The sequence below is a fragment of the Bos taurus genome, chromosome 15, assembly GCF_002263795.3.
Source record: "Bos taurus isolate L1 Dominette 01449 registration number 42190680 breed Hereford chromosome 15, ARS-UCD2.0, whole genome shotgun sequence".
Classification (NCBI taxonomy): domain Eukaryota; kingdom Metazoa; phylum Chordata; class Mammalia; order Artiodactyla; family Bovidae; genus Bos; species Bos taurus.
In genome coordinates, this window is record NC_037342.1 from 17,587,388 (window position 1) to 17,605,613 (window position 18,226).

The 18,226-nt window shown below is 40.6% G+C and overlaps 1 protein-coding gene across 3 annotated transcripts in view; it reads left to right on the top strand.

Moving 5' to 3' along the window:
* The first annotated feature begins 4,173 nt into the window (after positions 1 to 4,173).
* CUL5 (cullin 5) overlaps positions 4,174 to 18,226 on the top strand; it is a 130,177-nt gene continuing 116,124 nt past the window's right edge. The window contains exons 1-2 of one of the 3 annotated variants that reach the window (XM_005215787.4): positions 4,174 to 4,626; positions 16,096 to 16,145. Coding sequence is in view for 2 of the 3 variants with exons in the window: in XM_024975725.2 (XP_024831493.1) it covers positions 4,295 to 4,316; positions 16,096 to 16,145 (72 nt within the window). In the remaining variant the exon portion in view is untranslated. The remainder of the gene's footprint in view (positions 4,627 to 16,095; positions 16,146 to 18,226) is intronic. The other 2 variants (XM_024975725.2, XM_002692966.6) reach the window with 2 other exon arrangements.

The window sequence follows — 18,226 nt, forward strand, 5'->3', positions numbered from 1 at the left end:
GATATTTTTAAGAAAGTGATTATTTAACATGTATAAATTAGACTGTGGGAATTTCACTCCTGACCATTGTCTCATGGGTGAAAATCTCAGGATGGTTCTCTTCAGTTTCAATAAGTTGCTAGTAGGGATTTCACTTCCCTACCTCTCCATTCTCCAGCTACCCATCTTGTCCAGGGCCCTACTTTCTGAAAATAGGAATGGAGCTTAGGAATGTTTGGGGCCATGGAAGAGGAAGTCATCCTAACAGAGCAGTCCTGTGGGCTGAGCAGACTTAAGGTACAGGTGATTGCCAACAGGTAATACAGAGAACACAGCTGCCTCTGGGATATTCTCTCCCAACAAAGACAACTAATACACCTGTCTGCACTGGCAATGTGTGGCATCCTCTGGCACAGCAAAGAAGGAGTTTCTGGTTTAGGAATAAGGATAGAAATTGATATAGGAATACAGTTAGATTCCAGTTACTGTTAGGCTTACGGTTGGGTTTAGGGTTGGCTTTGTGGGTCTTCCTGGTGCCAGGCAGTCATACAGTTTTTAGGGTGAACTCTTCTTTTTCTCCATGTAGTACCCAGAGGTCTAGGAAGCCCCAGTAGCTATCTTCCTTCCTCTCCCACTCCAAAATCTTGAAAACCCTTGATGCTCCATCTACTGTTTTACCAGTTATTAATAGTTTTTTTAAAAATAATTATTTATTTTTGGTTGTGTTGGATCCTAGTTGTGGCATGCAGGATCTTCTTTGTGGCACGAGAACTTCTCTCTAGTTGTGGCTCGCGAGCTCCAAAGCAAGTGCACTCAGCAGTTGCGGTATGAGGGCTTAGTTGCCAGGCAGCACGTGCGATCTTAGTTCCCCAACTAGGGATTGAACCCGTATCATCTGCACTGGAAGGTGGACTCAACCACTGGACCACCAGGGAAGTCCTTAACTAAGAGTTTATTGATTAAGCTTCATACACCACCTTTATATGTACAAAGCTTTGCTTTTTCTTCTTACAAATGAAAAGCTTTGAATTTATTATTGTGCTAAAAATGGACTTCAAGAGCCTATTTTGGAGGTAACAATCCCAAACTTCCTGGTAGTTAACAGATGCTTTATGGTCTGCCAGTCTTGCTTGGATTTCTATAAGGAAGTGTGAAAAAATAAACACGAATATATTTTTCAGATTTATATCATACAGCTGAGTGGGAAAAAAGATGTTAAGTGTGTAAGTGGTATGCCATTGTTTGTGGGAAGAGAAAAGAAATACACATATGAATGTTTATATATGCAGCAAATGTCCTAGGGATTCACAAGAAATTTATAATTGTTATTTCTGAGTAAGGGACAATGGTTGCCTGAGGGACTGTGAAGGAAGGGAGGTCTATTAAAAAAATTTCCCACAACATTTAATTATGAAAAGGGTTAAACATATAGATAAACTGAAAGATTTTACATAGAGGACACTAGTTAATCCATCCCAGATTCTGCCATTAACGTTTTTTACTATAATTGCTTTGTCAACTTTTCTATGCAACCATCAATCCATCTTATTTTTGATACATTTCAAAGCAAATGGTAAACATAACTTCAGTTATCCCTAAATTCTTCAGCCTGAATATCATTAACTAAACTAAAATGTTGTTTTGCTTTTTCTTTTGAATGAAATGCAAAAATCTTAATGGGTACACGGGCTGGGTTTTGACAAATAAACAGAGGTAAAAATCTGCCTGCCAGGCAGGAGACATGGCTTTGATCCCTGGGTTGGGAAGATCCCCTGGAGGAGGAAGTGGCAATCCACTCCAGTATTCTTGCCTGGGAAATCCCATGGACAGAGGAGCCTAACAGGCTACAGACCATGGGGTCACAAAGAGTCGAACATGGCTTAGTGTTTAAACAACAACACAATAACAATACACCTAAATAAACCAAATACCTACCACAATATAGAACATTACCCTAGGAAAGGGAAGGAGGCTTACTTTTAACTGTATTCCTTTTAGTACCTTCTGAATTTTATGTTATGTGATTGTGTTCTCTATCTTTAAATAAATAAAATATTTAAATGTTTTAATAATGATGGTTTACAGAAGCTAAACTGGGTGAGGAAGGAAGTGAAAAAGGAGGGAATGATAGAGAACAAGGAAATAGTGGGGTCAATGGAATGAAGAACTCATTTGAGGTCAGACTGTAGCAATGGGATTGCCAGAGCAAGCAAGTTTGGAGAAAGGAATGTCTTGTTAGACAGTGGGATATTTGAAACTGAAAATTCAGAAGTAGTCATAAGGTTCAGAGTGTGATCATAGGAATAGTACAGGATAGTAGTCCCTTCCAAACCATATGTTCAAAACTGCACATTTTATTTTACCCTTGCAGTATTTATCACAACTCCATTTCAGAAACATTTGATTCGTGTAACTATGCTTAATATCTAGCTCCCTTATTAGACTATAAGCTCCAAGAGGACAGAGGTCTTATCTGTCTCATTTAATCCTAGATTTCCAGTGCTCAGTACATAACAAGAAACTGGAACAGGCATTAGATATTTAATTACTTAATAATGAATTCTTTAAGAAGGATCATTCATTTATAACAAATTCAACTGTTACATTGCAGTTTGTTGCCTAACTTTTTACTGGTACATAGTTATAAATTAATCAACTTACACTTTGCAAATAAAGCAGTAGAGCTGGACTAGGGTTGAAGACAACCCAGTGTCACTGGAAAAGGGATCCATAATGACACACAGTTTATTCTGGACCAGACTTTTTGCCCCACCCAGTTGTGACCTTGACCAGAAAGAAGTTTTCACTTTCTCATCTGTAGAACAAAGATTGGAGAAGGCAATGGCACCCCACTCCAGTACTCTTGCCTGGAAAATCCCATGGATGGAGGAGCCTGGTAGGCTGCAGTCCATGGGGTCGCTAAGAGTCGGACACGACTGAGCAACTTCACTTTCACTTTCCACTTTCATGTACTGGAGAAGGAATGGCAACCCATTCTTCTTGCCTGGAGAATCCCAGGGATGGGGGAGCCTGGTGGGCTGCCATCTATGGGGTCACACAGAGTCGGACACGACTGAAGCAACTTAGCAGCAGCAGCAGAACAAAGATGACCTCTAAGAGTCATCCCCATGTTGACAGGACATTACAGACCTAGTGGCTCTTAATCCTTGTTCTACCATGTAGTCATTGTTTAATCATGCCTAGATTACTCTCTAATAAATCACTGCAAAATGTTGGCCACCTAGGTGGCATGATTGTGTCCATCGAATGAGATAATACAAAAGTTTTCTAAATTACCCTTCTCATTGGATTCACTACAGACCAATCACGTTGAAATGGGAGTCTGATCATACAACTCCTCTGTTCAAAAACCTGCAATGATTGCCCATCTCACTGAGAATAAGAGCCAGTCTTTGCTGTGGTCTACAAGGCCCTATAAGGCCTTCTGCTCTTCTTTCTCTCTACTCTAAACACACTAACCTTCTAACTAACTGTTCCTCTGAAACTCTGGGCAACTTGCCACCTGTGTTCCCCCCTATTGGGAATGCTCTCCTCCCAAATATGTCCTGGCATTCTCCCTCACCGCTTTCAAGTCTTTTCGCTCAAATGCCATCTTCTCAGTGAGACCTACTTGGATCCTTCTGTTTAAAACTGCAAACTGCATCCCTCTTCTCTATTTTACTCTATAGCTCTAACTTATTTCTCACATATTATGTATGAACGAACAGTTCGGAAATGTGTAGAATACAATACTAGGTAGGTATTACATGTAGGTTCTACATATAAATTACTTTCCCTTTATTTGGCCAGTGGTTTGAGGTCTGAAGGGATAAAGCTTAGGGGTCTTACAGTATAGGATGTTCTGGTATACCTGATCAACCTCTTAGAGGTTATTTCAGTGCCAGGCCCTCTTGAGTAGAAATATTAATAGTTAACACGTTCGTGCGTGTATTCATTGATTCATGCACACAAATATGTCTTGGGTCCCTTCTATGCACCAGTTCTCGAAGACAGCTATTACAAGCATTTCACTCCGGATAATGTCTTTTTCGTAACCTCACCCCAGCACTCGGCGGCGGAAGACACATACTCCTGCCAGCAGAGGGCGTCCCCCTGCCCTCGCGGCGTGATCTCGGCCCACGACGCTTTCAGGCTCCCACGCTCGCTCCCGAGCGCGGCCCCGCCCGCCGCGTCACGTGACGCGGCCGCCGAACCAGAGCGGCCGGTCCCAAACCGAGCTAAATTCGTTGCCACTGGCCTCTGCGGGTGCCACCACAGAGGCTCATCTGAAGGAGTGGGGAGGCTCGTGGAGCCGATGCTTCCTCTTCCGATTTCAGGTCGGCTCCTGTTCCCTCTCACCTTTCGCCGCTGCCGTCTCCCTGAGTGTTTGCATGAGCTCTCTCGTTTGGGGAGGCCCCGGTGACCATGTAGGGAGGGAAGAGCGAGGAAGCTCCGGGAGTGAGGGACGAGGTCAGCGCTGTGTGCACGCCGGCGCCCACCTTATCCACAGTGCGGGCCCGGGGCCCCCTCGGCCCAGGTGGGAAACTCGGGCCTGCAGTAGTGGCCTGGCACGGAGCGCCACGAAATCTCGCGCGGTCTCGCGAGAGTCTAAGTTGAAGGAACATGGCGACGTCTAATCTGTTAAAGGTAAGACCCTCAGTCCGGCTTGGATTTCTACTCCGGGAGCGGTGGGTTCAGCTCTTGGGGAATGGCTCGGTTCTGGTTCAGCGGCGAAATGGGGGAGTGTTCAGGGGTTGTCTACCGGAAGGGAAGACGGGGAGGCAGCCGCCGAGGAGTGGAACGCGGTTCTCCGGCCTTGGGGTCGAGAGGCCCTGGTTGTCCCTGCTGCCGGTTGCCTGGTGGATGAAAGGCCCGGCCAAGGGCTTACGGCGGGCAGTGGTCTCAAGGGGCCAGCGCTGGCCCGGGACCCCGGAAGAAAGGTGATGCCGTGTCCTGACGGATCGGTCAGTTAGTGTCCTTAGGGTCTCAGTTTCTTCTGAAGCGCGAGTCTTGAGACGCATAAGAAAAAAAAAGAAAATCCCAGAAAATGTTGTTAACAGGTTTTAATGACTTGGACCTCCACCGCCTCAGTTTCTCTTCTCATTCTGTCTGCGCTGATTTCCAAGTCAGACGGCAGCGCCTGTAGCCCCACTCCCTCCCTTAACTGCAGGCTACACGTTCCCTTCTGTTCTTCCTTTCTTGAGTTCGTATTTTTACCTTTTTAACTTAGGAAACTGTTCCCCAACCCCATTACACCACACAACCAGATGACTATAGTGGAAGCACTGCCGTTGTTTTAGGGCTTAGGAAAGTTGCCTTATCAAAGACAACCGTTAAAGTTAGTTTTATGTATTTGGGATAGCAAGGGGGATCTAGGCCTAGAGAGGCAGATTCTCTACCATCAGTTACAAAGTTGAGAGGAGAAAGAGGAAGACATGACACTAGTTTCTTCTATGGTATGTTTGTAGTAGGCAATACTTTATACCTTAAAAGTATTACTGAAATGGGGGTAGTAGATGAACTACTTCTCCCTCAATTAGGCCTTCAGACAGTGTTGATAGAGAATAGAAAATATATTAAAACTTACTGTAACCTCACTCCTGTCTTCTTTAGACTACGGATACTAACTGTATTAGTCCCTCTAATTTTACTAATTTTAGAGGCAGTATGTCTTCTTTTGGAGAAGGGAATGGCAACCCACTCCACTGTTCTTGCCTGGAGAATCCCATGGATAGAGGAGGCTGGTGGGCTACAGTCCACGGGGTCGCAAAGAGTGACACGACTGAGTAACTAACAAACACATATACACCGCCCCGCCCCGCCACGCCCCTCCACCGTCCCGCCCCGCCCCGCCCCGCCCCTCCTACCCAACCCCGGGTCATCTTTTAAAAGAGGGAGGAACCTAGAACTAGACCTAATTTCTGCTACTTAGAATTTCTGCTCCATGACTTTGGGCAAGTTTCTAAATCTCTCCGTTCCTGAGTTTCCTCATCAATATAATGAATTATCAATAGCACTTATTTCATAGGAACTTTGTGAAGATTGAGCTAGTATATATGTAATCTTAAAACAGCGACTGGATCTTAACTGGTATGCAATACACATAAATTACTACAGTTACCTCTGCTGTTTCTCTAAGAAAACAAGTTCATGGGAGTTGAGTAACTCACTACTTTTATAGCAGTATAGCAAAGTTCTAATATATTAATTCAGAAATAAAACTTTAACTTGCAAAGACTCCTGTTAATGTATCCATGCATTTACATAACCAATAGTGTATGTTATTAATTGAAATGTGTTTAAGAAGTAATTGTGAATTTTTGACTTACTGATAACGTGGATATAAAGCAAAGTCTTTTTTCCTTCCGGATTTCTGTCTCAGAAAAGAGTGAGTCACTTTATTCTACTCCATACAAAGCCTTACAAAGCATTGTTTGGAGGAGATATAAGTCTGAAGCTCCTTCATTCAATACTCTTAAGTCGTTACCTTGTAGAGATTATCAATCTATATGTATAGCACACACCCACCTATAAACTGAAAACGACACCTGAATGTATAGAAATAGGTGCTTAAGACTTAGGTTAAAAAGATCATAATTCGAGCAGTTCTGTAACTCAAATAACTTTTATAAATAAAAGGAAAGTGATAATGTTTTGACAAAACTGGTAAAAGTCACAGTCTCTAGTGAATATGAAAAGATGACAGATACACTTGAAAATTTTCAATTATTTAATGAAATGTTGAAAAGGGGGGAAAAGAATTTCTCAATATTTTATGTAGTATGTGTTTTTTAAATACAACTAACAATGGATATTATAAGTAGACATTTGATTCTTTTATCTGTATCACCAAAAGTTTCCTTATTCACATTGGTCAGAAAACTTTTTTTTCTCTCTTCATTGAAGTGTGTGTATGGATGGAGGGATTGTCTTGTATTTATGCCTTTAGAAATAGTTAATGAAAAAGTAGGAAATTTGTTTTGGAGAAATGGCAGGGAGACCCTTACCAGAATTCGTAGGGTCATTTGAATTAAAGTCTGGAGGAGGTTGGGGGGAAGGGATGGACTGGGAGTTTGGGATTAGCAGATGCAAACTACTGTATATATAGAAAATAGAATGGATAAACAACAAGGTGCTGCTTACTATATACCACAAGGAACTATATTTAATATCCTGTGATAAACCACAGTGGAAAAAACATGAAAAGATTGTTTATATATATATGTATATGTATAACTGAATCACTTTGCTGTACAGCAGAAATTAACACAGCGTTGTAAATCAACTGTACTTCAATTAAAATATAAATAGATCAATAAATAAATTCAAGTTTGGTAATACCTTGAATAGTCATAGATCTGGCTAGGGAATGGCCAAGTTAGCCTCATTTCCTTTTTTAACAGGTTTAGTAGGCTGGTTCACTAGACAGATGTCTTGGACATGGTGCAATTAGATTTCATCAGAGCATATTTGACAGAATTACCATGTCTTATGCGGTTCATGGGGTTGCAAAGAGTCGGACACGACTGAGCGACTGAACTGAACTGATGGTCAAAATTGAGAAGTGTGGCCTAGAAGAGAATACAGTTAGAATTTGACTATCAGGTAAACAGCTGTATCTGAAGAATGATGAGTAATGTCATCAACCCTGAAGGGAGGCCTTTAGTGTTCTGCTGAAAAATAATGCCCTCTTCCTGTGTACCAGTAAGAAGTTAAGTTTATTGAATTTGTGAATGAAGAGTTTGGAGGGATAGCTAATATGTTATGAAAGATAACATGATTCAGAACTTTGTTATGAAACTTAAAAGTAAGAACCTAATGCAGTAGAAACCACCTACTTTTTTCATATTGGAATTTGATTGTATTAATAATGTGTTCACTAAAGCAAGTAGACCTTTGCTGGATTTTAGAACTCTTTTGGATATACAAAGATTTTGTGTTGTACATTTTGACATATGCAATTACCAGTTGCTTATGGGCTTGCCTGGTGGCTCAGACGGTAAAGCATCTGTCTACAATGCGGGAGACCTGGGTTCAATCCCTGGGTCGGGTAGATTCCCTGGAGAAGGAAATGGCAACCCACAGTACTCTTGCCTAGAACATTCCATGGACAGAGGAGCCTGCTGTCCATAGGGTCGCAAAGAGTTGGACACAACTGAGTGACTTCACTTTTCTACGGGCTTGCCAGGTGGCTCAGTGGTAAAGAATCTACCTGCCAATGCAGAAGACACAAGTGCCTTGTGTTCAGTCCCTGAGTCGGGAAGATCCCCTGCAGGAGGAAATGGCAACCCACTCCAATATTATTGCCTGAACAATCCCATGGACAGAAGAGCCTGGTGGGCTACAGTCCATGTGGTCACAGAGTCAGAATGGACTGAAGTGACTGAGCATGCATCATGCATCTTACTCCGAATAGCTGTTCAAATATTTTTTGTTAAACCTAACAAAACTATTCAGTTCTTAGCACATTATCTAGCTATTTGAATGCCCTTAACTTCCTTGGTCAATAACACAACGTTTCCTAGTTTCCCCTATGTTCTCCTCTTTTCCAAGGCACCTGCTCCATTGCCTCCTTCCGCTTGTTCTTATTCAGCTTATGTTTTCCCACCAGGACTTAGCAGCCAGTTCCCTGTTATTTTGTTTCAGTCTTCTTTATCCTCACCTCTCTTGTGTTTTTCACCGACCTCCCTTCTCTCCTTTCCCAATATAATTATTTCGCAGGATTTAATCTCCATCTTTTCTCTATTTTTGTACCTTCCTCTCCACCCTCCCCACCCCCCAGAAGTCTTAACTCCCATGATTTCACTATTTTTATCTCTTAACTCTGATCTGAGAGCTAGGACAAAGCACAGTGCTGACTGTATCAGTTTCCTGCTCATATACCTTTGATAGTTCAAATTCTTCGAGATCTTTCTAGTGAGGTCTTCTCCTTAATTTCTCTCTCGTTCTCCTTCCCCTCTCTCCCCCTTCCTCCCACATGTGCATGGCCTTGCAGGAGCGCACACATACACATACATTCCTTCCCTCCCTCCTTGCTGGTTACTTTTTGGTTTATTATTGTACCAGAGTCTTCAAGACTTTTTATGTTTGCTGTTTCTTGTGTTAGGAATATCCACCGCACCCCCCCACCCCCACCCCACCACCAACCTGTTAAAATCCTATTTAAGTCATCAAGACTCAGCCCAGACAGCTCCTTTTTTCTGAGAGCTCTCATTTGGAATTAGTTGTTGCCTACTCTGCATGACCATAGCACTGCATCAGTATCTTCGAGCATTTACGTTTTGCCTTTTATGTTAGTTACAGGATCTGTTTGTGTATCTTAACTCCCTTTCTGGATTGTAAGCACTGTTAGTGTAGGGACTTTATATTTGTTGATGCTTTTAACCATTTAGTGTGGTGATTATTCATGCTTCATTTCAGTTCAGTTGCTCAGTTGTGTCTGACTCTTCGTGACTCCATGGACTGCAGCACGCCAGGCCTCCCTGTCCATCACCAACACCCGTAGTTTACTCAAACTCATGTACATTGAGTCGGCGATGCCGTCCCCTTCTCTGTCACCTTCAATCTTTCCCAGCCTCAGGGTCTTTTCAAATGAGTCAGCTCTTTGCATCAGGTGGCCAAATTATTGGACTTTCAGCTTCAACATCAGTCCTTCCAATGAATATTCAGGACTGATTTCCTTTAGGATGGACTGGTTGGATCTCCTTGCAGTCCAAGGGACTCTCAAGAGTCTTTCCCAACACCATAGTTCAAAAGAATCAATTCTTCGGCGCTCAGCTTTCTTTATGGTCCAACTCTCACATCCATACATGACCACTGGAAAAACCATAGCCTTGACTAGACGGACCTTTGTTGGCAAAGTAATGTCTCTGCTTTTTAATATGCTGTGTAGGTTGGTCATAACTTTCCTTCCAAGGAGTAAGCATCTTTTTATTTCATGGCTGCAGTCACCATCTGCAGTGATTTTGGAGCCCCCAAAAATAAAGTCTTCCACTGTTTCCTCATCTATTTGCCAGGAAGTGATGGGACCAGATGTCATGATCTTAGTTTTCTGAATGTTAAACTTTAAGCCAACTTACTCATGGTAGGTGTTCCATAAATGAGTGATAGTTGACTGAAAAGAGAAGTCCAGTGCAGTATCCATGCATTGTAGATGGCTCAGTAAATGAGCGTTGGTTGGTTAAAGGGAGGAATTTCTGTCTTTATTTCCTTCTAATTAGATCTAGAGAGAGGGGGAGAGAAGGGAGTAGAAGAGTAGAAGCAACGCACAAGACAGTCCAAACTTACAAGTGAAATGTGAAGCACTACTTTTTTCAGTGGAAACTTTCTTACTCTTTGAGAGGAAAGAAAATGGAAATACAAAGGAGTGGTTCAAAGTGCGTATGGAATTAATTTTTATTAAAATAATTTTATAGACTCATGTGCAAGGCACCAGGATATAAAGATAATGGAAAACAGTGTTCATGGTCTTAGGGAATTAACCAGATATTAAAGGTTTTAAGGCAAGAACTTTAGAAGTGTTACCATGTGTTGGATTGGTCTCTCATAGACAGAGGAGATCACTTCTAGTGTGATGATCAAGAAAAGTTTTATTTAGAAAGTATTGGAACTGGATTTTGAAGAAAGGTAGACTTTTTGTTGGTGATGATCGGGGGAAACTTTGGTAGAACATGTTTGGCAGAGAATATGAATGTGATACCCAGATTTGAATAATGTCAGTGAATGTGATTAAGATACACAACTGGAATTATTTTTTAATGTCTATTTAAACATAAACGAGAGCCTTATTTAGATCCTAACTTTTCATTGGGTTGATGGAAATTGCCCTTTTGAATGAGCATCTAAGGGGAATGTGATCGTTAGGGCAACTGTCCTTCACTCCAGTGGCCTGACCTAGAGACCTGGTTACATTTGACACTCACAGCTGAGGGAGAAAACCAATTCAGGGGTGCATATATTGGCCAACCAAGTCAAGGCTGCATATATTGGCCAAGGGTAGGGGTGGGAGTGGGAATAGAAGACTAAATCGTATACTTATTTTATGTGATACTTACTATAAAAGTGTGGAAATCTTTCATGTTTTGTGAAAATAAGTGAGTGAGCAGTTACATAATCTGGAGGTGATATATTGCTTAAAGCTACTCATGGGAAATGACAGTTTAAGATAAACTGTGAGAGATCCATTATTTATCAATGGATTAGAAGAGAGGAACTTTAGGTTGCAGTGAGATTTCAAGAGGACGTTAGACATCCAGCCGGTGGATAGAGAAAAATGAGACAAAGACAGGTGTTTCTTATTAGGTATTTTGCAAGGGTCCTAGTGAACCTAGTTATATTATAGAAAGTCACGGCTCCTGCCTTGGTGTAGTGTATATAGTAAGTTGGTGCCTAATCAGTTCTGTTCACTTCAGTTCTTGTCTGACTCTTTGTGACCCCATGGCCTGCAGCACTCCAGGCTTCCTTGTCCATCACCGTCTCTGGGAGTTTGCTCAGACTCATGTCCATTGAGTTAGTGATGCCATCCAAACCATCTCATGCTCTGTCATCCCCTTCTCCTCCTGCCTTCAATTTTTCCCAGCATCAGGGTCTTTTCCAATGAATCAGTTCTGTCTCTGCTTTTTAATATGCTGTCTAGGTTGGTCATAGCTTTTCTTCCAAGGAGCAAGTGTCTTTTAATTTCACAACTGCAGTCACCATCTGCAGTGATTTTGGAGCCCAAGAAGATAAAATCTGTCCCTGTTTCTATCGTTTCCCCATCTATTTGCCATGAAATGATGGGACTGGATGCCATGATCTTAGTTTTCTGAATGTTGAGTTTTAAGCCAGCTTTTTTCACTCTCCTCTTTCACTTTCATCAAGAGGCTCTTGATTTACTCTTCACTTTCTGCCATAAGGGTGGTGTCATCTGCATATCTGAAGTTATTTATATTTCTCCCAGCAATCTGATTCCAGCTTGTGCTTCATCCAGGCCAACATTTCTCATGATGTACTCTACATATAAGTTAAATAAGCAGAGTGACGATATACAGCCTTGTCGTGTATTCCTTGTCCAAATTCCATTCGCAATTTGGAACCAATCCATTGTTCCATGTCTGGTTCTGACTGTTGCTTCTTGACCTGCATACAGAGTTCTCAGGAGGCGGGTAAAGTGGTGTGGTATTCCCATCTCCTTAAGAATTTTCCACAGTTTGTTGTGTTCTACACAGTCAAAGGCTTTGCCGTAGTCAGAGTTCGCAAAAAACGTAGTTCACTGGAGAAGGGAATGGCAAACCACTTCAGTATTCTTGCCTTGAAAACCCCATGAACAGTATGAAAAGACAAAAAGATATAACACTGAAAAATGAACTCCCCAGGTCAATAGGTACCCAATATGCTACTGGAGAAGAGTGGAGAAATAACTCCAGAAAGACTGAAAGGACAGAGCCAAAGAGAAAACAGTGCCCAGTTGTGGTTGTGACTGGTGCCTGATAGGCTCTGAAAAGGAACAAGTTACAGCTCAGGTTAAAACATAGGTCATTATACTTGGAATACATAAAGGTAATATCAAGGATATTTGATCCGTACTGGGCTTGTTCATTCCACAAATACATTAGTATCTCCTCTCTGTTGCATACTATTTTAAGTGTCAGTAACACAGTAGTGAATATGATAGACAGGGTCCCCAGTTCTTTGGAGCTTATATTTCTAATGTGTAAATACTGACACTAAAGGAATAAGTAACACTTTATTTATTAAAGTGGTGGTTTTTATAGTAATGAGGTCTGTGATGAAAACAGTATAATCAAGAGTGCTCAGAAGACGGTGCCAATATTTTGCTTCCTTATTTACAACAGAAAGTCATTTTTCCTGTAAATATAGCTTTCAGTTACGTTCTATTGAATTGTCTTTCCCTGCTATTTGATGACATTTCAGCCAGATCCCAGAGCTTTCTGGGTTTTTTTTTTTCCCAAGTACTATTTAGAACCCTGTGCTTCCACTGTCGGTGGGGGTGGGGTGGGGGCTGGGTTTGACACCTGGTCAGAGAACTAAGATCCCATAAGACGAGTAATGTGGCCAAAAAAAAAGTACTGTTTAGTCTGAATTAAAATTTCATTCTTATAGCTAATCAAAGTAGCTGTTTTACTGGCTTTAGATCTTGGCTCTGGATTTGCAGAAAGGAAAAGGGAAGGGCATTTTCCTTAGGTTGGCTTGAGAAGGCCTCTCTGAGGTGACACTGACCCTAGACCCGAATGATCTGCTTTCTAGACGAAGGTCTGAGGTGCGGTGGTGAGCTTGGAATATTTGAGTAACACCTTTAAAAGGGTGGTGTGGCTGGAACATAGTGAGAATTGCCAGTACTCAAATACATACTGTAGTTTTGTGGTTCTTTTGGTTAATGGGGATTGCAAATGTGGTTTCAGATCACATAACTGAGAGCAATAGTGGCTTGTAGATGTTATGGGAACCCACACATTCAAATAGCTAGCCTCATGATTTACACAAAAGCCCTAAAATATACTGATTTGTTTCCTTTTGAAAGTTATTAGAAGGCCATCATTGGATATAATCCACATTCAATACACTGGGAACTTTTTTTTTTGGCCACACTGCGTGGCATGCAGGATCTTAGTTCCCTGACCTGGGATCGAATCCATTGCCTTTTACAGTGGAAGCAGCGAGTCCTAACCACTGGACCGCCAAGGAATTCTAAACCAGGAACTTCAAAGAGAGAACAAATACAAACATTAAACAACTAAGCTCCTTGTATTGTGGTACAAATGTTACAGGCTTGAAGGAATACAGGTGACAAAAAATAATTGCTATCAGTTGTGTGAATGTTATTTCTTGTCTTGGTTACAACTTCTCCTTAACTTTTCTTATATTTTTGTCATCCATGAAGATGTAGCAGGAAGACCTATAGCAATAATAATTACATTCTTTGTTTCCTTCTAAATATACAATGTTTGACATCATCATAAAATGTTGTGATATTGTTTGCACAATTTGATGAGGGTATGTATGTTTTGTCTTATATGTTGTATTAGGATTTTAGGACATTTTCAGGGCAAACTAATAGGTCAGTGTTTGTATTATTTTATTGGAAAGTAAGTGAGTAATTTAAAAATGACTCTGTTGGGACTTCCCTGGTGATCCAGTGACTAAGACTGTGCTCCCAGTACAGGGGGCTTGAATTCAGTCCCTGGTTAGGGAACTAAATCCCATATGCTGCAGCTAAGAGTTTGCATGCTACCGCTAAGGGACCTGAATGCCACAACGAAGATGGAAGATCCTGTGTGCCGCCACTAAAAACCTGGCATAGCCAACTAGATTTTTGAAAATCTGACTCTGTTACTTTTAAAACATTTTGCAAGCCAGTGGGGTTTTCTGTTTTTGTTGTGTTTACTGAAGCATTCCTACTTCTTAGCATGATACAAATTTTATATTTGTGCATAAGCAGTTACACATCTACTCTTTGTTGGGATTAAATAACATGGGATTGTAGTTGAACTCATTGCTTGAAAAAGCAGTTGTGAATTTCAATGGGAGGCGTGCAGATTTTTAAAGCGATGATATATTCTAGACAGATCTATAAAGCATCTTTCATTTCTGACCTGTAACACCTCCACCCACTCCAGGGCACTACAAAAATTTATTTATTTTTTCTGTAATTTATTTTCTAATGCTTGTTTGTTTCTTTGAAACAACCAACAGGGCTAAAAATATGAGATTGTGGAACTTCATTGTCAATCTGTTTTAGAACTGATTATTCTACTAGGCAGTGTTTTTCAGGTAAAGCTGAATGTACGTAATGTGAGTCTGGGCAGCCAACATGCTGTATTAAGAGATCCTGATTCTTTGTACTGAGTAGAGCGGGGAAAGGGAGCTGAACCTTTGCTCCCCTGTTTTTCTTTTCATCTTTATTTTAGTGTTTTTATTCTCTGTGTTCTAATTGTGAGAAACTTTACACTGATTTTTCCCCCCCTTAGCCCTCAGGGAGAGATCTTAAGTAAAAAGCAGTTCAGTAGTAGATAAGTTTTTATCTTATTTAAAATAAAGAAGGGAGAACACAGGAAAAAAGAACATGAAGAATTATAACTTCAGCATTTGCTTTTATTGGACAACATCCAAAATGCATCACCACTTACAAACCTTCCAATTCAAATGAGTTATTCTCCTGCCATTTCTTCTGTGATCAGTGATCCCACCAGCCATTCATTAAAGTCACAGACACTGTACTAGCAAGTGAATTACTTGAGAACCTTTCATTTATGTGTCCCAGTGACTAGCATAATTCTTCTACAGTAGGCACTCAGATGTTTGTTGAATGAATTAAGTGTAATAATAAATGATAAAGAACCCCAATAAGTTCACACTCTTTAATTAGTAGTTATTTTTTCCTCCTTAAAATTAGTTGTTTGGGTTTTTAAAAATATAGGCATCATTAGAATTTGTGTAAAAAAATTTTTTTTTTGCCTCTAGAAGAAACCTAAAAGCCTTTTTTCTTTTTTTTGACTCCCCGTTTATGGGTCAAAAGAAATGTAAAAGATTTAAAGGGGAGCATAATGTCAAATTTTTCATTTCATTGGGAAAAAAATTTTAACTTTTTGGAAAATAGTGTCCTACTCCCCCAGCAGGTTTAAAGAGAAATATGTCTTTTATGTATTGATGCTTTCACCTTGTGGCTTCTAGATAATTGCCACTAAATTTTTATATTCATAGATTTTCTTTTCCCTTCAATTTATAAGCCTGATGAGATGAAGCCAAGGGCTGAATCTGACCCATAGTTTAGAAGTCCCACCAGTCCTCTTCCAGGAAGGATCCAGGGAATGTTTAAGAATGTGACAGAACTAAACTGCTTGGACTTGGCCCCTTGCTCTGCACTTCGTGCTTGTAACCTGAGGGAAGTGATCTGACCCAATCTCAGGTTGCAGTGTACAGTTTTCTCACCTCTAAGTGTCACCTAACACACAGGGTAGTTGTAAAAATTAAATGAATTAATATTTGTAAGTATTCAGAATCGAACACATGATTAGCAATCAGATATTTAAAGTAAAATGATCACAGTGATGGGAGTGATCTATATTGAAGTTAAATGATAGAGGGTAAAAATAGCTGAACTCATATTTTTTTCCACAGATCTTAAATGTTTGAGCTACCCATGGAAATGTAAAGGAGACTATTTGAAGGTAAAAGGAAATGCTCTTTTGTACGACATTTATCACAAATACAAGATTTATTGGCTTGTGTAGCCACATGCCTTATATTTGTTTTTTTATTTATTTGGTTGTGTGAGGTCTTAGTAGTGGCATGCGGGTTCTAGATCCCTGAGCAGGGATCAAGCCCAGGCCCCTGCAATTGGGAGTATGGGGTCTTGGCTACTGGACCACCAGGGAAATTTTTTTCATTACAGTGTCAAGCATCGTATGTACTTTTACCTTTTTCTGTTTTTCTAACTCAGTCTAGTGCTCCTATTCTGATAATTCAGCTCCACTACAGTCTCCAACTCACTGATTCTACCTTATTGTTTAATGTCTTAAGTCTGTGGGTTTATAGTTTGCACCAAATTAGGAAACATTTTGGCCTTTATTTCTTCAAATATTCTCTGTACCCCAAGATTCTGGTTATATGTAGGTGAGGACATTTGAGGTTCTCTCACTGCTCACTGATATTCTTTTCATTTTAAATTTTATTTATTTATTGAAGTATAGTTGGTTTACCATGTTGCTTTAGTTACAGGTGATTCAGTTATATACACACACACACACATACTTTTTCAGATTCTTTTCCCTTATAGGTTACAAAATATTCAGTATAATTCCTTGTACTATAAAGTAGGTCCTTGTTGGTATCTGTTTTATTTATAGTAAGTATGTATATGTTAATCCCAGATTCCTAATTTATCCTCCCTGATACTTGTTTGAAAACATCTTTTGTTTTTGTGATGTTCACGCTTTCTACTATCTTCTTGTAAATGTGTGGAGTACGTGTATAATAGCTGGTTTAACATCACTGTCTACTGAAGCTGTCATCCATGTCATTTCTGGATCAGGTTCTGTGGTTTGGTTTTTCTCCTGATCGTGGGTTTATATTTCCCTGCTTCTTGTCTGCTTGATAATTTTTTTTTAACTTTTTTTTTTATATCGGAGTAGGTGGCTCAGTGGTAAAGAATCGCCTGCCAGTGCAGGAGAAACAAGAGATGCAGGTTCAGTCCCTGAGTTGGGAAGATCCCCTGGAGGAAGAAATGGCAACCCACTCCAGTATTCTTGCCTGGACAATTCCATGGACAGAGGAGCCTGGTAGGCTACAGTCCATGCATAGCCAGTTAATGATGTTGTGACAGTTATAGGGACTGTGACAGCAAAGGGACTCAGCCATATATATACATGTATCCGTTCCCCCCTAAACTCCCCTCCCATCCTGGCTGCCGAATAACATTGACCTGCTTAATTATTTTTGATTGGATTCCAGACATTGTGAGTTTTATGTTTTAGGAACTGGAGTTTTAAAATTTCCTTTAAATATTTTTAGGTTTGGCTATGACATAGTTAAGTTACTTGAAATCAGTTTGATCTTTCTAAAGCTTGCTTTTATTGATGAGTTTTGTTAGAGTGGGTCTGAACAACACTGAAGGTAGGGGTACATTGGTATCATTATAGATGGAGTAGTTTTCTGAAGACTGCTAGATAGCTGGCATGTTAAGGAGTGTTTCCACTCTAGCTGGTGGAAATGTGACCTATTACTAGGTCTGTGTGGACTCCGGTGATTGTTCTGTTTCTTTCAAACAGTTGTTTCTCCAGACTTTGATAGTTTTCTCACTCACACGTATGGGTCAATATTTAATAGTCAGAGGCTTGAAGGGACTCCTCTGCATATCTCCAGAGCTCCCTGTCTGTACGATTCCTTTTTTTGATACTCTGTGCCACACATTTTCATCACTTTGGCCTCCCCAAACTCTGAACTCTGTCTCCGAATCTTAGTAAAACCACCAGGCTCTTTGGGTTCCCTCTGGTTATGCTCAGTCCTGAAAACTCTACTCATAGGTAGCATGCTTGGGCATTTGTAGGGCTCACCCCCATTTGTGTACCTTTTCAGGAAATACTGTCCTGTACTGCCCTTTGGCTTTCCAGTCGTTTAGGCAGGAGGGGAAGTCTGGCACTTGTTATTGCATCCTGGTTGGAAGCACAGGTCTCTGTCTTTCATCATCTTGTCTTTTCTCTTCCCCTTACCTTCCCAGCCTAAGTTTTTTATTCAGTCATTATAATCACTC